A 23,381-nucleotide genomic window follows, 5' to 3' on the forward strand; every position below is an offset into this window, starting at 1 on the left:
ATTTGTTCTACCAGTTGTCATCCTACCAATCGTCTGTCCCCCTGTGTACCTATAAATGTGCGTGTGTCTTTATTCTAATCATGTCACACATAATTGACAAATGTTTGCACTGATTTTACAGAACTGCTCTCACAAAGAAGGCGTAAAAGTGTGCTTGGATTCTATGCATCTACATTTATCTAGTATCACAGCTCTACTTCTGCTGTGCCAAATCCCCAGGCACACCAGTGCACAGTTCCCATTTAAAGAAATGCATGCCCTTGAGTGCATTTGCATCTTATAGAAACACGATGGCAGATAAAGGCCACATGGCCTGTTCAGTCTGCCCCTCCACCATCTCCTCCTTTCCTTAAGAGATCCCATGTGCTTGTCCCAAGCTTTCTTGAATTCAGATCGAGACTGACATTTCTGCATGCAATATAATAAAAGTAATTTTCCATATGTAAAACAGGTTTTATAAGCAGAAATGCATTATAACATTACCCTGAAATGAATGCCAGTGGCAGTGAAATGAGATGTTTCCAGTTCTCTTTACCACTAACACTCAGGGAGTTTGTTTTCTATTCTGCATTTCACAGTGAAGAATTCTGTGAAATCTTTCGAGCTAAAGACAAAACAACAGGAAAGCTTTACACCTGCAAGAAATTCCTGAAGAAAGATGGAAGGAAAGTTCGAAAAGCAGCAAAGAATGAGATCATTATTCTAAAAATGTGAGTTTCTCATTTCTTTTACATAATGGAGTCAATTCAGACTTGTCTTTTGGATCAGGGAAATTAGCTCTGAGTTGACCTGTGGTAGAGATGCTACAGAGTCTACACAACACCACTGTAGATCAAACCTGATTTCAATCAAACTCACTCTACACGGTCTGATTTTGGAATAGTCAAAGGGCATTATATTACTTAATGGCATGATCCATTGTGGCACCACCATGAGGAGGGAGATAGTTTGGCAAATGGTTCAAAGCAATTACCTATATTCACTACCGATACATAGTGTCCATCAGAGACCCGCTGTTGAATCAGAAATCTACTGTGTCCTTCCAAATAGATCCTGGAGGTGGTTTCATTTAGTAAATTTGCTCACAGGTATGCATGAACAAAGTAGCTGCAGAATCTTTCTGCTCTTCCTCTGGGCAGTGTAACCATTTGGACTTAGGCTAGTACAAGTGGTACCTCTGGTCACGACCATAATTTGTTCCAAAACTCTGGTCGCAATCCAAATCTAATTTCCCCATTGAATTGTATGTAAATACGATTAGTGTGTTCCAGACCCTACGAAATGTATGGAAATATTGGGGTTTTTTTTTAAAGATTTGTAAGCACAAAAATAGTTAATTATACCATAGAATGTACAGTGTAATAGTAAACTAAATGTAAAACCCTTGAATAACACTGAGAAAACTTGAAGAGCAGAGAAAACTTACATTTGCACGAATCCGTACTAGACCCCTATGAACCGTTCATTGTAAACTTTTTTTTTAATCAGTATAAGCACATGAAAAAACCCCAAAAACTTACCATAAACAACCAGGAAAACTAAACTGAATCGACTTCTGGCATGAAGGAAGTACATATACGCAAACAGAAAATGGGAAAACACTGGCGCGTAAGAAGCGGAAAAGGAAAATGACCAGGGCTGTCTTTGTTCGGCACTCGATTGTGTAGCTGTGACCAGGTGCAAAGCTTTGGCAAATTTTTTGGTCGGGATCCGATTTGTTCATGTTTGGAAGCGTTCTGACAACTGCTGATCCAGATGGTAAATGGCTTCCTTCACCTCTTTGGTAAGCCACGCCGGCTCTCTTTTGCCTTTGGTTTTCTTTACTTTGGACATCCCCGGAATGTAGAGGCTTTGTGCTTCCGTGATAGAATTTATCAGTAGGCACCATGCCTGTTCCACCATTATGACTTTGCCCATCTTTTTCTTGATCTGTTTTTTCACCATGGCTCTCATGCTATCGTATCTCCCCTTTTTAAAGTTTAAAGTTGTGGTTGAGGTTTTGGTACCTTTCCCTTTCCCGACATCAAGTTTGAAGTTGATCATGTTGTGATCGCTCGTCCCCAGCGGGACCGTGACTTCTACTTCCTTTGCCGGACCCGTAATGCCATTTAGTTGTTGGGTAAGTTTAGATAGCGGGTAAGGGTAAATTAGATGCACATCTCCCTTGAGAAGCATACAGTGATATGGGGACTAAAACTAGGCCAGGGTTCACCAAGCGGGGCCTCCACGTGTGTGGATCACCACACTTGATGGACCCAGGGTCTGATCTGGAGATGGCAATTCTCATGTTCTTATGTACCTCTCTGATAAAAAAATGGGATATTCTAATAACTGAAACCTGGCTAAAAGACAATGGGAATACTATATCTTCCTGGATATCAAATACTAGCATGCTCCTGGCCCGACAAGAGGAGGAGGAGTAGATGCCATCGTAAAATCAGACCTCAACCCAAAAATAAGACACAATCTCCCTAAATGCACTAGAAGACCTCATTTTTACTATCAGCCATAATAAGGACCTCACACTTGCCCTGATCTACAAAGCTCCTCCCTTCCCCATGTCCACACTAGAAGATCTACTAAACTTCCTAAACAAACTCACCATCTCCCACAAACAGGTGCTGAGTGAGGATCTGCTAAGGGGAAGAAAACCTCCACTGGAATATCTTACTTTCTGCAACACTGAAAGTGCTCACAGGACATTAGAAGAGGGATAGCGCCCAGGCACAAAACCAGCCTGATCCGAGTGGCCTAGTAAGAGTAAAACCTTTCCCAATCTAGCAGCCATTATGGCAGCAAACAATTTAATATCTTGGTTTAATAGGGAAATAGGCTGATAAAAACCCAGTTGATCCAAAGCTGTACCAGGCTTTAGGAGAACTATGATATTCACATGAGTAAGCCTCTGCGGAGATAGCCCTTCAGAGCACAAAGTGCTACACAAAGCCTGAAAGGGTCCCACCACTTTAGTGCATAACAGCTTATAATATTCCGGGCCCACCCCGTCTGGTCCCAGTGCCTTGGCAAGTTTCAACGCTTTTATGGCCTGTTGAATTTCTATCCCCTGGAGGGGAGCATTCAGCATATCCCTCTGTTCTTGCCCCACAGTGGGGAGCTGAAGCCCCTGAAAAAAGGAGGCTCACTGCTTTGTGTCACAATTCCCCCGGTCATTTAATGCTTGGAAAAAAGCAACAAAATTCTGTTGGATATCGGGCAACACCGTCACCACCGACCCACTGAGTTCCTTTATGCTGGTGATAAAATGTTTACGTTCTCTCTGCTTTACTAGGGATGCTAACAATTTCCCTGCTTTATCACCACCATCTATGCAATTCATGTTTGTACATCTAGACATCCAAGGGCTCTCTGGGCCGGCAAATCATTGATCTGGCATCGCAATTCTATATACTGGTGTCGATTATCTTCAGTCCCCTGTTTTGGTATGTCTCCCCTGACAGCCTGTAAGCGTTGAGCCAGCTCCAATAATTCCTTATCCTGTGCCTTCCTCTTTCAGGCTGCATACTCGATAATTTTGCCTCTCATAACTGCTTTACTGGCCTCCCCAAAAGTAATAGAGACATCTGAGGAAGGATTCTCTGCCAGAAAACAATCCTATTGCTGACCCAAGTAAGTGCAAAAGTCCTCATCCAAATAGAAAGTGGGGTTCATGCGCCAACCGGTGCAAGAGCGTTGCAACACTGTGGGTCAAGCACCTCCATCCAAACTATATGATGGTATGTCCTCAATAGTAACACCCCTCACTCCTGAAAGGAGGGAAGGAACTATCAATAGATAATCTAAGCGACTATATATTTTATGTACTGGGGAGAAGTAAGTAAAATTAAGCTTGTCAAGATGGAGAGTATGCCATTTATAGTACTCCATATATCTACAAGGCCTAGCTGGTAACAGAATTCACCCCTTTGTTTTCACTTCCCTTCAACCTGGGCTTAGGAGGCTTGCAATCGATCAGGGGGTCAGTTGTGATAGTAAAGTCCCCACCTAACGCCAGCTGATATTCTGAAAATGGAGTGAAGCTGCCTCCAGTACAGAAAAAAAATTTGAGTGTATATGTTAGGAGCATACACAGAACAAAATAAATTTTCCCAAGAAATTCCCCCACCCAAATCACATAGACCCTCAGGATCTTGTATAAGTTTGTGCATCACACACAAATGCCTCCTAAGGAAGGGTATAGCAACTCATCGTTGTCTACTATTCTAAGAGGCAAAAGCCAATTCTCCCACCCAATCTCTCCTCAGCTTATTACGTTCTGCGACACTGAGGCGAGTTTCCTGCAGTAACAGGACATCGCTATGCAATTTGTTATAACAGTGGAGCACCTTTTTACATTTTACAGGAGAATGCAAGCCATCTACATTTAAAGTGGCAATCTTAAGGTCACCCAGAATCAAAGCTTCCAAGAAGCAGAGTCAAAAAATACAGCTGTATGTATGGAGCATCGTCACCAGCCTCCAAGCTGAGCCAGCACAATGCCTACTTTACAGTAGCGTAAAGTGCATTTCAGAGTCCTGGAAAGATCCCCCAGTCCCTCCCCTCCCCTCCATTTCCAGGCATACCCCTCTTCCCCTCGACTCTCTTCTCCTCCATCATGCATACACCAACCTCCCCCACACACTCCAAGCACCCCAATTCACATGCACACCCCCAAACCCATACCTCCCCCAAAACTCCAAGTACCACATTCACTTCTATCCCCTCAGCAAACCCTCAACTGTGAAAACAAAGGCATAAATAAATGCATAACCTGTGAACCATAAAAACAGATAAATGACAGGTACAAAAAGCTGCCAGCAATGAAAGAAAAGATCCACCAAAAGCTTAGGCCATATATCCAGCGCTCTTCTCCATGAGGTCCCCAGCCCTGGCTGTTTAAGAGTGCTGATCAAGGTGCAAAGAAGGCCAAGACCCTTCAGCTGGTAGCTCCTCACCCCACTCCCAGCATAAAGCGAAGGTAGATCAAAGCCCTTCAAAGAGCTCCATCTAGGGCTTCCATAAAAGTACCTGCAGGAGAGGGCAAGTATGGTCACTCTGAGCTACCAGATACAAAGAGCAGGATCTCGCACAACATTCAAAAAGAAGAACCAACATCTCAAGGGCCAGGTCAGATGCCCTACAACGCCGGCAGGTTTTCAACAAACTGTTTCAAGTCTTCCACCTTGGCCATGGTATAAGTCTTGTTTTCTTAACAAAGGCAAACCTTGGTTGGATAAAGGAAGTCAAATTTAATGTCCCTACTGACCAATTGCGAGCAATATGGTGTAAAAATCATGCGTTGCTTGGCTACTTTTTGGGAAAAGTCCTGGAATATTAGAATTTTTGCCCCCTTATGCTCCAGGGTTCTGGATATTTTTAAAAGATCCAATAGGCAGGCTTTGACCACATAATTGTGGAAGCGTGCTAACACTGGTTACAGCCTAGGTTTTCCAGCACTGTCTCATTGTCACCCCACTCTATACACTCTCTCAACTACCACGAGGCCCACATGGTCAGGCAAGCCCAGAGCTTTTGGCAACAAGCGCTCCACAAAGGGGAAGCTCAGAATCTTTAAATTCCTTCAGGGACCCCGACAATTCCGAGATTCTTCCTTCAGACCCCCAAGACAAATGGAAGACATGGACACGGAATTAATTGAGGACATAGAGAATATCACTCTACGGGGCGACACTGTACTGCTTGGGGACTTCAACATGCCTGATGCAGACTGGAACACATTTACAGCAACCACCAGTAGCAGCAAGAGGCTTTTGGCCTCCATAAATGGTGCACAACTAAAACAGATGGTAACGGAGCCCACTAGGGCCCAGGCGATCCTTGACCTGGTACTCACCAACGGGGAAAGCGTCTCAGAGGTCTTGGTAGGAGATACGCTAGCCTCCAGCGACCATAACATGGTATGGTTCAACCTTAGGAAAGGATTCCCTAAATCAATCACAAAAACAAAGGTACTTAACTTCCGGGGCACCGACTTCACACGCATGGGAGATTTTGTCCATCAGATGCTGCAGGACCAAGCAGAGACCGGTAATGTGGAAGCTATGTGGTCATACCTGAAATCATCCATACACGAAGCTACTAATCGCTACATAAAATCGGTAGACAAACGGCAAAGAAACAATAAACCCCAATGGTTCACTGAGGAGATCTCGCACCTCATTAAGGAAAAGAAAACAGCATTTCTTTCCTACAAACGTACGCAGAGAAGGGAAACTAAAGTAGAATATAAGACCAGGTCTGCAGCGATCAAAACAGCAGTTAGGGAGGCCAAACTTCGAGTGGAAGAAACTTTGGCAAAAAACATTAAAAAAGGGGACAAATCTTTCTTCAGATATATTAGTGATAGGAAAAGGAACACAGATGGCATAGTATGCCTTTAGAAGACCGAACGGAAACTACGCAGTGGCGGATTCTGAAAAAGCCGAAATACTAAATGAATATTTCTGCTCAGTCTTCACCTGTGAGGCACTGGGACACGGACCACAGTTAAAGGCAAAACAAATTGCGGAAGACCCGTTTCAGAATTTTGAGTTCACACCTGAAGACGTCTACAGCAAGCTGACAAGGCTCAAGGAGAACAAGGCCATGGGACCAGACAATTTACACCCAAGAGTGCTTAGAGAATTGAGAGATGTTCTGGCGGAACCGTTGGCCGTGCTCTTCAATCTCTCACTAAGCACGGGGAAAGTTCCGTTGGACTGGAAAACAGCCAACGTCATTCCTCTGCATAAAAAGGGTTGCAAGGCTGAGGCTGCGAACTATAGACCGGTGAGTCTCACTTCAATAGCGTGTAAACTCATGGAAACACTAATTAAGCATAAATTAGATACGGTCTTGAATGAGGGGAATCTCCGGGACCTCAGTCAACATGGATTCACCAAGGGTAGGTCCTGCCAGTCCAATCTTATAAGCTTCTTTGACTGGGTAACAAGAAGGCTGGACTCGGGAGAGTCCTTAGACGTCGTATACCTTGACTTCAGCAAGGCTTTTGACAGCGTCCCACACCGCAGACTGCTGAACAAGATGGAATCGATGGGGTTAGGAGTAACACTAACTGCATGGGTTAAAGATTGGCTAAGTGGCAGACTTCAGAGAGTGATGGTTAACGGTACCCTCTCCAAAACGTCGGAAGTGACCAGCGGAGTGCCGCAGGGCTCAGTCCTGGGTCCACTCCTCTTCAACATATTCATTAGGGATTTGACTCAAGGGCTTCAAGGTAAGGTAACCTTATTTGCTGATGATGCCAAACTATGCAATATCATAAACGGCTACAATCTGCAGAATACTATGGAACAGGACCTCCGTACTTTAGAAAGTTGGTCCTCTGTCTGGCAGCTGAGCTTCAACGCCAAGAAATGTAAGGTCATGCATCTCGGAAATGGAAATCCATGCAGAACTTACACCTTGAATGGAGAAACTTTGACCAAGACTACAGTAGAACGAGACTTGGGAGTGATCATCAGTGCAGACATGAAGACTGCTACTCAAGTGGAGAAGGCTTCATCTAAGGCATGGCAGATGATGGGTTGTATCAAGAGAAGTTTCGTCAACAGGAAGCCTGAGGTCATGATGCCATTATACAGAGCCATGGTGAGACCTCATCTAGAATACTGTGTGCAATTTTGGAGGCCACATTACCGTAAAGATGTGCTCAGAATTGAGTCAGTTCAGCGGATGGCCACCAGGATGGTCTCGGGGCTAAAGGGTCTCTCGTACGAAGAGAGACTGAACAAATTGCAGCTCTATACTCTCGAGGAGCGTAGGGAGAGGGGAGACATGATTGAGACATTTAAGTACATCACAGGATGGGTCGAGGTGGAAGATGATATCTTTCTTCTCAAAGGACCCTCGAACACAAGAGGACATCCGCTCAAACTCAGGGGAGGGAAGTTTCGTGGAGACGTCAGGAAGTACTTCTTCACGGAACGAGTGATAGAGCATTGGAACAAGCTTCCAGTACAGGTGATCGAGGCCCGCAGTATCCCAGACTTCAAGAATAAATGGGATACCTATGTGGGATCACTGCAAGAGTCATACCAATGAATAGGGTCGCTAGGATATAGACTTAATAGAGCAGGTCAGTAGAGTTAAGGGGGCCAGTAGACTTAAAAGGGGGTCAATGGTATGGGCAGACTTGATGGGCTGTAGCCCTTATCTGCCGTCATCTTTCTATGTTTCTATTTTCTTGGTCCTCCACTCTCTCCATTAGTTAACACACTTGGCTCTCAAGAGTTACTAGCTGGCCGGTCGAAGCAAACATGCGGTTCTCCTGTGCTGACATGCGTTCTTCCACCCGCTGAATTTGCATTGCATGGCTGGCCAACACATCTTTAATCTGTTCCATAGAGATGTGTAGTTGAGAGTTTATCATCTAGGAGTTGTGATAAGTGCTTCATGGACACCTGCAGCACTTTGTCCATTGAGAGATCTGCTGGCGCTTCCGTCTGTGTCCACACCATTTTGCTAGAATGAGTCACTCTAAGAGTGTTCATTGGCATCCCCTTTACAGAGACAGGGAGAGAGCTCACAATCAGCCAAAAAAAAAGTACCGCCAATACTGCGACATCCACTGATGGCTAAAAGGGAAAGTTTGCACAGGCTAAGAGTAGAATAAAGAAGGTTTTAGTGGGGAATTGAAGCAGAGCTCTGTACACAGGTGTCCGCTCAGGAACCAGCCATCATGTGACCCCTGCAACATCCAGTTATAGAATTATTTATATACAGACCAATGACAAAAGTTCTCCAAGTGGTATATATAAATGCAAAATACATTTAGTAAATGAGGTGAATACATAGTTATAAAAAATATTAAAGAAAAATGCACTCCCGATTTTTCCATGTATATATTATATAGCATAGAGTATAATTAAAATTTGTGTGAATATAAAATTATGGAAACTTTCACAGAATTTACTATTTTTCACTGCAGAATCTTAAAAAAATGCGCTTCAGGAAAATGGTGGCTCTGAACTCTGATTACTGAAGAAATTTGTCCACTCTGGCTCTCTGTATGGCACCATTGGTTTTTCTGTGGGAAAGTAGACTGTTTACTGCCTGAGTCACATTTTCTTTTTCACAATACTTCCTTACCTTTGATTCTGGGTTTCAAGAAAATCAAGCCAAGTTTAATTGGGACAAAATGCTTGTTCGTTCAATGGGTAAAATGATTAAACATTCCCATTTCTGACCCTTTCCTGTTCTAGTGAGGAATTTTATATTGCACCTTTTTTTTCCTTCACACAGGGTGAAACACCCCAATATCCTGCAGCTGGTTGATGTCTATGAGACTAAGAAGGAATACTTTATCTTCATGGAAATGTAAGTGACAGTTTGTCCAATCCATTGAACCTCATCTATTCTACTTCACATAGAAGCTGTGAAGAGAATCCAAACATGACTATCACTGGATGTACCATATGTACTTGAATATAAACAGAGAACTTTGGGTCAAAAAAAATGGCCCAGAAATGAGGATCTTAGTTTATATTTAAGCCCCAAGTGTTTCTCTTCTCTCCTCCCCACCCAATAAACATTCCTGACTAGAGAATGACACGGTGACTGTTGGAACAGGGGAAATTAACTGGTTGCCCTGTGGGGCAGAGAATGGCCTTGTCCCCGCAGTAAAGGATCTGCTGAGTTTCCTCCCTTCCTTCCCCTTCGGATCGGCACGGGCAGCTTCCCTCACACTTGCAGCGGCCTGCCCGCCACCCTCCTTATTGCCTGCAAGATCATCAGTCCCCCCACCCTCGCCCCAAAGCCGACTGGTGGGCTTCACTTAAATGGTTACGATTACCCGATTTCTAAGTCTATAAAAATATTAGGAGTTACACTATACACTCATTTATCCATGGTTGGCTGGAGGGTTCTCACTTCCTCCTGCCTAATACCTGCTCAAACCTTCCCCACACATCTGAGATTAGCAGAAGGGATGCCCATTCCCTCCTGCTGCTTGGCCTCCTTGATCCCCCAACACACCCCACCGACACCCTCAAACTCCCCAGTCCCTTTAGAAGACCGGCAAGAGGGACGCCCATTCCCTCCTGCCGCTACGCCCCCTCAATCCCCAAACCCCATCAATACTCCCAAACCTCACCCCTGACACCCCCTGAACTCCCCTGTCCTTTTAGAAGATCAGCAAGAGGGATGCCCATACCCTCCTGCTGCAAGGCCCCCCTTGATCCCCAAACTCCCCAACACTCAATAGACCCCACCCAGACACTCCCTGAACTCTCCTATCCCTTTAGAAGACTGGTAAGAGCAGTGGTCTCAAACTCAAACCCTTTGTGGGGCCGCAGAAAAAATAGTTAATGTCTTATTAAAGAAATGACGATTTTGCATGAGGTAAAACTTTATAGTTTATAAAACTTTCCTTTAACAGTTAAAAGGAAAGATATATAAACTATAAAGTTTTACCTTATGCAAAATTGTCATTTCTTTAATAAGACATTAACTATTTTTTTTTGCGGCCCTCCAAGTACTCTAATTTTTCTGCAGCCCTCACATTTAAAGTTTAATATCTTTTCTTTCAATAACTATATTGAAAATAAAATCATTTTCCCTACCTTTGTTGTCTGGTGACTTTGTTTTTCTGTACTTTCAACTATGTTTCCAGGGCCTTCTTGTCCTTTGACTGTTTTTCTCTCCGTCTTCACGTTCCGCCTTGCATCCATCTTTGGTATTAACTTAATGTTCAATTTTTCTGCTTTCTTTTCAAAATCTACGTTTCCATGTCTTCCCTTCCCTTCCTATCTCTCTCTTTTTCCGTCCTATTTCCATGGTCTGGCATCTCTTTCCTTCCTTTCCCTCCCTCCCTCCTTCCTTCTTTCCCCCGGTCTGGCATCTGTCTCATTCCCTTCCCCCATGCCCTGGCATCTCTCCCTCCATGGTCTGATATCTCCTTTCCTCCCATGAACTTGGCTTCTCTTGTTCCTCTCCTCTCCCTTCTCCTTCCTTCCCTCTCTTTCCCCAATTGGGTGCAGCAGTAACAGAAGCAGTATTTCCCTTCCCCCTTTCCTGTGCAGGAGAGGCATTTCTCTTCCCCTTTCCCTCCCTATCCCTTTCCCTGTACAGCAGCAGTATTTCCCTAGGGTCCTCCTTTCCTATGCAGCAGAAGCATTTCTCTTTCCCCTCCCCTTCCGTTCCCTTCCTTGTGGAGCAGCAGCGTGTCTGGCCGGCTCAGTTGATCTTTCCGTTCAAAGCCGCGGGTGGCGGCTCCTTGCGAGATCCGTGCCCGTGTCTGAAGCCTCTCTGATGTTGTGACATCAGAGAGGCTTCCGATGCAGGAGTGGATAGTGCGAGGAGCCGCCAACCCGCAGCTTTGAACGGAACAATGGACTGAGCCGGCCAGACAGGCTGCTGCTCCAAAAGGAAGGGAAGGGGGAAGAGAAATGCTGTCTTGATCGCGTCTAGACCACGGGCCGCAAAATAGACCTGGAGAGCCGCATGCGGCCCACCTGTTTGAGACCGCTGGGTAAGAAGGATTCCCAGTCCCTCCTACTTGCCTCTTCAACATGGTGGGCCTTCCCCTTCCTGGTGCATCCTGAGATGCACAGGAGAGGGGCCTAAGGTCCTGATTGGCCAAGATATGTAAGGCACCTCCCAATCAGGGCCTTAGTCCTCCTTGCTGGTGCATCCTGGGATGCACTTGAAATGGTCTAAGACTCCGATTGGCCCAGATAACTTGATAACAGTTTGTACTTCTCCCTTTATTTTGTCTCAATATGTCACTTAAGTCTTCTGGTTTTAATGTCCTCCCCTTTGTTTTTAATAGTTATGACACTGTACACTGCTTAGACAGTTTAAGTGGTATATCAAATTTTAAATAAAACTTGAGCCACTGGTATCTGGGCTAATCAGGGCCTTAGGTCTCTACCCTGTGCAATCTCAGAATGCACTGGGAAGGGGAAGGCCCACTATTTTGAAGTGGTGGGTCTACTGGCAAGAGAGACTTGGCATCCCTCTTGTCAGCCTTCTTTTAAAGATAAAGGGGATGTTCGGAGGTGTCGGGTTGGGGTGTGTGTGGGGGTGTTTGGGTGTCAGGGCAAGTTGTTGGGGTGTCATGGGATTAAGAGGGCTTGGTAGCAGGAAGGAGTGGGCATCCCTCCTGCCAATTTCAGATGTGTGTGTGTGTGTGTGGGGGGGGTGACGGCAAGTGTTAGGCAGGAGGTAGTGGGCACCCCTCCTGCCAATCTCAGGGGTGGGTGTCAGGGGGTTCCTTTGCAGCATCCAGCTTAGCTGATCGAGGTATTTTCCTTACAATCAGCTGAGCTGAGCCAGTAGGATTCCCAGAAGCCGGCTCAGTTGATGGCAAGAGATCCCTTGGCAAAGATAGCCACTTGAGCTGCCTATCTTTTCGATCAGGCAGGCGTGATTCTCTAACCAGCGCTAGTTAGAAAATTGGGGGGGGGGGGGGGGAGTAAGGCATGTGTCCTTTCAGATAGATGCGATTCTGCACAGGACGCCGATACACAATTCTTAGATGCTTCTTAAGCTGCCAGAGACTGGCGTCCTATACAGAATCAGGCCCTTTCTGCATTTGCAAAGTTTGTTGCATTGGTAGACGTTTGAAAAAATTTGTGATCTTAGTAACAGTCTTTACTTGTTGCTCCTCATAATGAAAAATTGCAATCTACGTGTCTGCTCTTAGAATTACCTAGAGAAACCTGTTCTAATTTTAAAAATAATTAGAAAACTTGGTTCTTTGTGAAGATTTTTAGTCAATGACATGGTATTATTTGTGAGGATTATTATTTAGGGATGGGGCCAGCTGATATATGAAGGCGGTTGTATTTTTTATGATGGTATTAGAGACTATATATCCTACTATGGGTTTTTTTAAATTACTGTAACATGCTTAGAGTTGACGATGTGAAATCCAGACATGTAAAGAACGCATAAGAGTGATAAGGATAATGGAGCAATGCAGGAAAAGTGAGGGAGAAGATGTAAGGTCAATGAAAAAGGGAGTAGGCTAATGGAGAAATGCAGGAAAGAAAGTGTCAAGGTTACAGAGGAATTCATCAGAGGTAAGAGGATGGAAAGTAAGGGAGAAGAAAGGAAAAATGTAGGAAGGAAAAGTCTCTCTTATCTACTCCTTTCCTGCTTTCCTGTCTGTCTCTCTGTGATACACAGCGTTTCTGTCCAAATCTTTGCTACTTTTTCATCACTTTTTCTCACTTGCTAACAGAGCAACAGGTCGGGAAGTTTTTGACTGGATCTTGGATCAAGGGTATTATTCAGAACGGGATACCAGTAATGTTGTTCGTCAAGTGCTGGAAGCAGTTGCATATCTGCACTCCCTCAAAATTGTGCATCGGAACTTGAAGGTAAGTGGAAGTGTGGGGATAGATAGCTTCTCCGGATATTACACTACATACAAGGTGTAGTTATGTTTGGAGGGGATTTCTATGTGCAGCCATCCAAGTAGCTTTGCTGTTATTGAACCATAAGAGGAATTTGCAAAAATTCAAGTTTTGGCAACAAAATAAATAGACTGAACAATAGTCAAACTATCTTCTGACAATGATGATCTAATTGCTCTCAATTACCTCATCTTGGGGAAAAAAAACCCTACTCTATCACTTTTTCACTTGAACCTCTTGTGCTCAGCCAAAGCCTCCAAGTATTCCTGTCACTAATAAATATTTTTTCAATAATACATTTCAAATATGTCACTGAATTTCCATCCACATGAGCTGCGAGCCCTATTCTAAACTCCTAAAGAGCTGTGTCGGGAGCGACCATAAAATCGCCTCCCACTAATGTAATTGCACTGCGTCCGGATTGTGTGGGAGGATATAATGTTCCTAATACTATTAGGATAAAATCTTATCTTTCCCAGCACTGTGCGGGATCAGCCCATGTGTCTTTCATACACACTGCATATAAACATAAGCACATAAGAATTGCTGCTGCTGGGTCAGACCAGTGGTTAGTCGTGCCCAGCTGTCCGCTCCTGCGGCGTTCCTTAGGTCAAAGACCAGTGCCCTGAGTCGAGCTTTAACTGCTTACGATCTGGCTCAAAAGGAACTTGTCCAACTTTATCTTGAAACCCTGGAGGGTATTTTCCCCTATAACAGACGCTAGGAAATTATTTTTCACTGAAAGGGTGGTTGATCGCTGGAATAGTCTTCCACTTCAGGTCTGATTTTAAGGCCAAATGGGATCGACACGTGTGATCTATTCACAGAGATAGGTAGGGGAGAGTCATTGGGGTGGGCAGACTGGATGGGCCGTGGCCCTTATCTGCTGTCTATTTCTATGTTTCGGTTTTCTACCATTCTATAGGTGAAGAACTTCCTTACGTTTGTACAGAATCTTTCCCCTTTTCATTTTAGCGAGTTTACTACAACGTGATGAACGCCGCGGCAGAGCCCCAAAGTAGTCAACACTCCTGCTGTTCTTGTGGCAAAGCCTCCAAGTATTCCCATCTTGAGTAATAAATATTGTTTCTACAATAAATAGATTTCAAATATGCAAATACTTCAATGAATTTCCATCCACATGCACTGCGAGCCCTATTTTAAACTCCTAAACAGCTGTGTCAGGAGTGACCATAAAATCACCTCCCGCTAATGTAATTGCACTTTTACCTTTTGTTTCTTTTTACCCATTTTTCCTCATGTTCTGAATTTAGCTGGAGAATCTGGTCTATTATAACCGGCTGAAAAACTCCAAGATTGTGATCAGTGACTTCCACCTGGCAAAGTTGGAGCATGGACTCATAAAGGAACCTTGCGGGACACCAGAATACCTGGGTAATAAACACAGCACTCGCACATACTTTCCCCCCCCCCCCCCCAATCTGCAGCAAGATCCCAGAATGCATGGATAAGGATTATACAAAGCTAATTAGAATAGTTTAACCCAGATTTGAACTGGTTCAGAAGTAGCTCCCGAGATGTATTCATCCATAATACACAAGTAGAAATAAGTGCATGAACAAAATACAAATCTAACTATTTCAGGAAAAATGATTCCCTGGAGGGAGATCCCAGCAGGTTTTCTGTAGATCTAGGGGAAACCATGCAAGTTCCCGTAGACCCCCTTCCTGGACAGCTGTCTAGATAGACAGATTTATTGCTCGACTTTGCTTTGACTGTTAATGCTCTTTGCTGCCAAAGAAATCATCCTGACAGCCACACTAATTCTAAATAACTAGCTCAGGTGTCACAACCTCCTCCCACCACCCAAAGACTGAAAAACAACAAAAACCCGTAGGCAGAGGAATCCCCATCAGTTGGGCCAGTTTTGGGGATTCCTGGTGGCTCAGTTGATGGAGATTCCCCCTGCTGCAGAGCCTTACACCCCTCCCCCAGATATCAGCGACAACCCCCGACATCGCACACCTCCAACATTCCTCCCCTTCAGATCAGAAAATGGCTAGAGGAAAGCCTACTCCCTTCTCCTGCTTACAGGGCCGCATGCTGCAAACAGGGTTTCCCCCTCCCAATGCAAACCAAGGTACCACTGTATTGTCTCCTCTGTTTTATGTAAACATTCAAATGCTTAACTATTTACATATATGATTTTTTTGTTTTGAATGTTAATTTGGTTTAGTTATGGTTTCTATTTGCAGTTTTGCCTCCGACACAGCTCTTGGACGAAATGTGGTCATGTCAGGAACACGTTACATTAAATTTGTTTGTTCCATTTTCTCCGCTCTTTGTTCTACCCCTAAAATAAGGTGGTAAATGGTTCTATATTTCTGGCCTGGCAATGAAGAATATGCCTGGTCTTGTTTCATGAAAATGAAAGTTTAACAAGTAGGGAACCAATAGGGGCCAGATTCTAAATCCAGTGCCTATGTGGCTAAAAAGTGGACACCAATTATGTCACAACCACACGATAGCACAAGTGACTGAATCGCACCTAGACTCGGCCAAGGTAGACAGCTGACATGTAGGCCCAGGAAACCCTGCCCAACCCTGCATGTTTCATCTCAAGCAATACTTCAGGGACTCGAGTGAATGCCAACTTTTCTCCAGTGAGTCTCACATCAATAGTGAGCAAACTAATGGAAACTCTAATCAAACACCAATTAGATATGATCCTGGATGAGGAGAATCTGCGGGATCCCCGTCAGCATGGATTTACCAAGGGGAAATCCTGCCAATCCAACTTGATCAGCTTCTTTGACTGGGTGACGGGGAAGCTCGATGTTGGAGAGTCCTTGGACATTGTATACTTGGACTTCAGCAAAGCATTTGATAGTGTCCCCCACCGCAGGTTATTGTGCAAAATGAGTTCTATAGGATTAGGTGACACTTTGACTAAATGGGTTGGGGACTGGCTTGGTGGTAGGCTTCAGAGGGTGGTGGTAAACGGCACCCTCTCTGTAACGACGGCAGTGATCAGCGGAGTGCCGCAGGGCTCGGTCTTGGGCCCGATCCTTTTCAATATCTTTATAAGAGACTTGACTGAGGGGCTTCGCGGTAAAATAACGTTATTCGCCGATGACGCCAAACTGTGTAACATAACAAGCAAGAGCACAACGGACAATATGAAACACGACCTACTCCTATTGGAGCAATGGTCTAGGACCTGGCAACTGAGCTTCAATGCCAAGAAATGCAAAGTCATGCACCTTGGCAGTCAAAATCCATGCAAGACTTACACCCTAAATGGCGAGATCCTAGCAAGGACTGTTGCAGAACGGGACTTGGGGGTAATCATCAGTGAAGACATGAAGACTGCCAATCAAGTGGAGCGGGCTTCATCTAAGGCTAAGCAGATCATAGGATGTATACGTAGGAGTTTCGTCAGCCGCAAGCCTGAAGTCATTATGCCATTGTATAGATCCATGGTGAGGCCTCATCTGGAATACTGTGTACAATTCTGGAGGCCTCATTACCGCAAGGATGTACTGAGGCTTGAGTCAATCCAGCGAATGGCCACCCAGATGGTCTCGGGACTCAAGGATCTCCCGTACGAGGAACGGCTGGATAAATTATGGCTATACTCACTCGAGGAACGCAGAGAGAGGGGAGACATGATCGAGACGTTCAAATACCTCACGAGCCGTATCGAGGTAGAAGAAGATATCTTCTTTTTCAAAGGTCCGACGGCGACAAGAGGACATCCATGGAAAATCAGGGGCGGGAAATTGCACGGCGACACCAGGAAATACTTTTTCACCGAAAGAGTGGTTGATCGCTGGAATAGACTTCCACTTCAGGTGATCGAGGCAAGCAGCGTGCCTGATTTTAAGAAGATATGGGATCGTCACGTGGGATCTCTGCACAGAGATAAATAGGGGAGGGTCATTGGGGTGGGCAGACTAGATGGGCCGCGGCCCTTATCTGCCGTCTTTTTCTATGTTTCTTAATCTCTCAAAGCTCAGCCTCAAGGTTCCAAAATGGCATGACAGCATCTGCACTTCCAGGAAATTTTGTCTCCTAAAATCAATGTCAGCAAAATACACAGGAAATGGGGGAGGGGGGGGAAATTAGCATTTGAGAATGGTACTATTAACTACTGAAGAAATGATCGTTTCAATACTTATTGCCAGTTCAACTAAGTAAGGCTAAATTTAATGAAATCAAAATAGCCCACCATCCTGCTCAAATCTAAATAAATTAGATACAATTCCCTTCAATACATTCATTTAAAACCAAAAGAAAAAAAGAAAGTCTAGAATTCCTATGAGCATCGGAGCTGTTACCACTGGGGCTGGTGCTAAAAACCGCCTTTCGGGGGGGGATTTGCATACAATGGAGGCAGTACATGCAAATATATCCAATGTATGTTCATTGTGGATATCTTGAAAACAAATTTCAAGTTTTATAAAATGCTTATAAAAATAATTTCTAAGCGAAGTACATAGAAATGGGGGAATACCAAAGAATTAAGAATAAAACACACTTAACGTCGAGGGCAGGAGGAGAAATGGACTGTCCAAGATGAGAAACCTCCCATTCATGGGCAGCATCAGCGATTAAGTGATGTCATCAATTAGATGAGCCTTAAACTGGTGCAAAGGGGTATCTGGGCATAGCAGGACCTCAGTACAGAGTAATAGGGGTGAAAGTCATCAGAAGCCCCTTGCTTTGGGGAAAAGACCTTCAGTCTAGTGCAAGAGGATTCTGCTTGACTTTTTTTGGTGTTGCAGCTCCTGAAGTGGTCGGACGTCAGAGGTATGGACGACCTGTAGACTGCTGGGCCATTGGAGTCATCATGTACATCCTGTAAGTGGAGCTTGCTATTTCTGTCCTAATCTGCTCTTAGGTGGGACATAACCAGCATTGAATGGGAAGGGTTCAGTGAGGAAGAGATGTTGAAGAGTCTAGGAGTTGGAAAATCTGGGGAATATTGGAGGAGAATGTGTTAAACCGATAGTCATTGTAGGGTTATGATAGAGGAAAAAATGTGATCAAGGCAGAGAGAGGCAAAGAATCAGGAATTACTGGGATAAATTGTGATAGGGCCTGAGGAAAACTGACATAAAAGGAGAGCATAAAGTGATAACGCACTGAACAAGTGCTAAAACTATGTAAAAAAGTGGGGAGGCAGGAGGTAGGCAGAAGACGACTAGGGGAAGGATGTGGAAAAGCAAGATAATGAGGAACAGTATGTGGTAGATTGAGGTACAGGGTGAGCAAAACTGTGTGTGTTGTGGTGAAACCCAATCTGCAGCCAAAATTCACTACTTGCTTTGAACTGAAACCAAAACGAGCCTTGCTCCTTTAGCTCCCTCCATGTGTTTACTCTCTCCTCCTATTACTTTTACCCATAGCGCTTCCACCCATGCTCCACATGCCCTGCTCCTGTTAACCTCCAAACAAGAGTTGACCTGATGCCTTCCACACTTCTCTCCCCATACAGGAACATCCCAATTCTAGACCACCTTAGAGTCCCTGGAGGTTCAGCAGCTAGTTGGGTCAGAAATGCTTTTCCATGGCTTCTTCCCATGCAGTCTCCACTATCAAAATGGCTATTTCAGCTTCCCACAGCAGTCTTGCAAGACCGACACAGGAGGCTGCAGCAGCCATTTTGAGATTGGAAGCCCATGCCACCTCCAATCTCAAAGGGTGGCCATGGATTGTCTAATCAGCCATTTTGATGGCACAAATGACAGGGGATCCCTTCTGCCCCTAAGGACTCCAAGGTAGGCCTGGGGGGGCCTATAGATGGGAAGTGCAAGGTACGAGTGATAGGAGCATAGAATATGGATGCAAGTGCTATGGGCACATGTGACAGTTTTGATTTCAGATGAAAATGCGCTGGCAAAACCAAAAGAAAGCCAAATTCAGATATCAGGCAGATTTCAAGGCTGAACCTGAAATTCAATTGACCACTAGGAGACTTGATGATGATGGAAAAATCCGGACACACCGTGTTCTGCCTCCAACCCTCCCCGCCTCCAGCCCTGTCCCCCAAAAGTGTGTCTTTTTTTCCTGACTTACAGGCCGTGTCTGAAGGCCTTCTAGCATGCGTGAATGCATGCGATATCCGCGCATGCTTGTTGAAGGCGCTCCAGATGCGGCCGAAGTTCAGGGCTTTCCAAAACCTGGACAAACTGCCAGATTTTGGAAAGTCCATCCAGGAATCCAGACAGTACGGGTTTTCACGGACGTCTGGTAATCCTAGGTATAGTAGAATATGAGGAGATGACGTGTCACTGTGTGGTAGGGTAGGATAAAAGCAGTTAATGGGCAGACACCGATAGTGGAAAGAAAGCAATTAGTAGGAAGGCAGGTCATGGAAAGAACTGGGGCAGTATATGATGGGGTAAAAGGGCATGGTGATAGCAGAGAGGAAGATTGAGGCGGTAAGGATGGTTCAATAAAGGAGAGGGAAGATGTTGAGTATGGTAGGTAGGCACAGAAAGATAAGAGAAAGGGAGGGAGCAAGAGGGTATTTCATTTTCCCCAGCCTCTCAAGGCACAATGGCATGTTGTAAAGTAGAAGAGAATGAAAGAGATGATTGTAGACCTGCTGTATACATAGACCGTAATCGTGTATGTTATAAAAGGGAGGGGGGGAGAAGAGAGTTTGATAAAATGCATGATTTGTACATAGTACCCCGGAATTCCTTCAACAGTGAAGCCTGATATGAGATTCTAAGACCGTAATGGGTCTTATTTCTTCCTTCAGCTCGGGTGTACGAGCTTACCCATTTTGGAGGACATCACCTGGATTTGATTTTTTTTCTGAAGTAACAAACCATGTGGTGTCCTGGTCAGACCATAAAATCTCAGTTAAAAACTAAACATTTGAGGCAGCGAAGACAGGTATTTCCATTGGATTTTTGGCATTTATCAGTGGAAAGACAGCCAATATTGTGGGACCTCTTGTTGATAGGTTAAGGACACTTATGTCCCATGATATAATTCTGAAAAGAAAGGAGCAATATGATGGGCCAATGCTACTGTGCTGGACTGTGTTTATTGAAAGGTCAGGTTCAGAGAGGGGAGCGTTTGTGGAGGAAACGTAGAACTAGTGAAGCCTTAACGTTAATAGCAATCAATAGAGCTAAATTCCAGTATTATTCCAGTTGATACTGCACAGCTAGGAAACTGTTTGCTCTTTTACTGTCCTGGCCAAGAAAGAAAGGAGATGACCAGAGTCAGTGGAATATCTAGCTATTATTTTTGCAAAAAGGTGGAAAACCTGCAGTCATTTAGGTGGGAGCCCAAGTAGGCAATGTTTCCTTGCAAGCTAATGAGATAGATGTGCAGCCACAGAGGGTGGATTTTAAACTGGTTACTATGACAGGACTGGAGAAATTAATCACAGTTATCGATACCACGGCACGGGTTGAAGCCATTCCTAATGGCAATGATTTAATCAGAGTTTACTTGAAGGGATAGTTACCCCAAAGTGTAGATCCATTAAGAAAATAACACTATATAGGCCCATTTCTAATTTGCCTATGTGTACAAATTTAGTAGACCGAGTGGCTGCTGAGCCACTAAAATGTTAAAATAGTTTATGGTGCATTTGATTAGCCTTATGATGACTGATGTATTCTCTCCTCAGACTGTCTGGAAATCCCCCATTCTATGATGAAACAGATGAGGATGACTATGAAAGCCATGATAAGAATTTGTTCCGCAAGATTTTGGCAGGGGACTACGAGTTCGATTCCCCATATTGGGATGATATCTCCCAAGCAGGTACGACTTGCTAATCGATCACGTGATCGCATTTTACCACCGCTGAGAGGAAGTGCTCTTCTGAAGTACAGGAGAGAAAGAGAATCATTTCAGAGCTATGTAATAAATGTATGAACTCCAGAGCGATATTTTCCCATTATAGCCTAGTCTCTAGAGATCTTTGCGTGGAAGGGCCTTTTCGAAAAGACATCTAGTCAGTATGTTGCTGATGGTGCCAGGATTTTAGAACAGGTGAGAAATGGACATCCATGGGCTGGTGATGTCCAGCACGAGCATCCATTTTACAAACTGAAATATCCAAATTATGAGAACTGGGCAAAATAGGTCATGAGGTAATTGTGGCAGCATAGGAACATGCATGTTACAAAACGGCCACACAGAAGACCAGCCTGTGTTAGAGCCAAGAACCAAAGGACCCTGAATCAAATTCCACCTCAGCGCTTTGCAGCATTTAAAAATTACCTACTATATCTAAATGCATACTGCCTCACAAGAGTTTGGGGGCAAAATGAAGGGATGGCTCACTCTTGGGAAGGCAGGAGGTGAGACGCCAACCCTTAGATGCAAGAGGGACGGAAAAGACGCTGAACTTTAGGATGCACAGGAGAGAAGCAAAGGAGATGCTGGCCCCTGGGAAGGGGTGGAGAAGAAGGCGAGACGCCAACCCTTAGATGCAAGAGGGATGGAAAAGACCCTGAACTTTAGGATGCACAGGAGAGAAGCAAAGGTGATGCTGGCCCCTGAGAAGGGGTGGAGAAGAAGGCGAGACGCCAACCCTTAGATGCAAGAGGGACGGAAAAGACACTGAACTTTAGGATGCACAGGAGAGAAGCAAAGGAGATGCTGGCCCCTGGGAAGGGGTGGAGAAGAAGGCGAGACGCCAACCCTTAGATGCAAGAGGGACGTAAAATACACTGAACTTTAGGATGCACAGGAGAGAAGCAAAGGAGATGCTGGCCCCTGGGAAGGGGTGGAGAAGAAGGCGAGACGCCAACCCTTAGATGCAAGAGGGACAGAAAAGGAGCTGAACTTTAGGATGCACAGGAGAGAAGCAAAGGAGATGCTGGCCCCTGAGAAGGGGTGGAGAAGAAGGCGAGACGCCAACCCTTAGATGCAAGAGGGACGGAAAAGACACTGAACTTTAGGATGCACAGGAGAGAAGCAAAGGAGATGCTGGCCCCTGGGAAGGGGTGGAGAAGAAGGCGAGACGCCAACCCTTAGATGCAAGAGGGACAGAAAAGGAGCTGAACTTTAGGATGCACAGGAGAGAAGCAAAGGAGATGCTGGCCCCTGAGAAGGGGTGGAGAAGAAGGCGAGACGCCAACCCTTAGATGCAAGAGGGACGGAAAAGACACTGAACTTTAGGATGCACAGGAGAGAAGCAAAGGAGATGCTGGCCCCTGGGAAGGGGTGGAGAAGAAGGCGAGACGCCAACCCTTAGATGCAAGAGGGACAGAAAAGGAGCTGAACTTTAGGATGCACAGGAGAGAAGCAAAGGAGATGCTGGCCCCTGAGAAGGGGTGGAGAAGAAGGCGAGACGCCAACCCTTAGATGCAAGAGGGACGGAAAAGACACTGAACTTTAGGATGCACAGGAGAGAAGCAAAGGAGATGCTGGCCCCTGGGAAGGGGTGGAGAAGAAGGCGAGACGCCAACCCTTAGATGCAAGAGGGACGGAAAAGACGCTGAACTTTAGGATGCACAGGAGAGAAGCAAAGGAGATGCTGGCCCCTGGGAAGGGGTGGAGAAGAAGGAAGCAAGAGAGATGGAGTGGCAATGCTGGTCACAGAGAGGAATGGTGCTGGACACATGAGGGGACAGAGACTCAGGGGCTGGGCAGAGGGGGAAGTTGTATAACATGGAAGATAGATAAGGGCTTAGAGGGGAAATACTGGACAGGGCAGCAAAAGCTCCCTCATAGGAGTAGCTAGGTGTGTGCAAATTTTTTTAATGTGAAGTTCTAAAAAGCAACAATTTTTGATCCCAGTATTAGCAATACATTTCTGCATATAGCACAAAATCCATCACATAAGTCAAGTCAGGTCAGCCCAAGGTCTGGTTTGATAGCTAACCTCTCCTGTCAGCTTGAGTTTTTACTTTTGCCCTGGCACCATCTGGGCAAGGAATATAGGTCCATTTCTGGGTCCTCTCAGGGCACACGGGCTTTTGGGATGGCTCTGTGCTACCCTACCTGTGATAATGTTTGAATTAGAAAAGGTTCAAAGAGCATTCAAAATGATAAAGGGAG

The 23,381-nt window shown here is 45.0% G+C and overlaps 1 protein-coding gene across 1 annotated transcript in view; it reads left to right on the forward strand.

Moving 5' to 3' along the window:
• The window catches only part of CAMKV (CaM kinase like vesicle associated), a 102,808-nt gene that overhangs the window by 63,916 nt on the left and 15,511 nt on the right, over positions 1-23,381 (forward strand). The window contains exons 3-8 of the mRNA XM_033926003.1: positions 579-710; positions 9,262-9,336; positions 13,205-13,343; positions 14,654-14,774; positions 18,128-18,203; positions 20,998-21,134. Of these exons, the coding sequence (XP_033781894.1) occupies positions 579-710; positions 9,262-9,336; positions 13,205-13,343; positions 14,654-14,774; positions 18,128-18,203; positions 20,998-21,134 (680 nt within the window). The remainder of the gene's footprint in view (positions 1-578; positions 711-9,261; positions 9,337-13,204; positions 13,344-14,653; positions 14,775-18,127; positions 18,204-20,997; positions 21,135-23,381) is intronic.

The sequence above is a fragment of the Geotrypetes seraphini genome, chromosome 17, assembly GCF_902459505.1.
Source record: "Geotrypetes seraphini chromosome 17, aGeoSer1.1, whole genome shotgun sequence".
Lineage (NCBI taxonomy): Eukaryota > Metazoa > Chordata > Amphibia > Gymnophiona > Dermophiidae > Geotrypetes > Geotrypetes seraphini.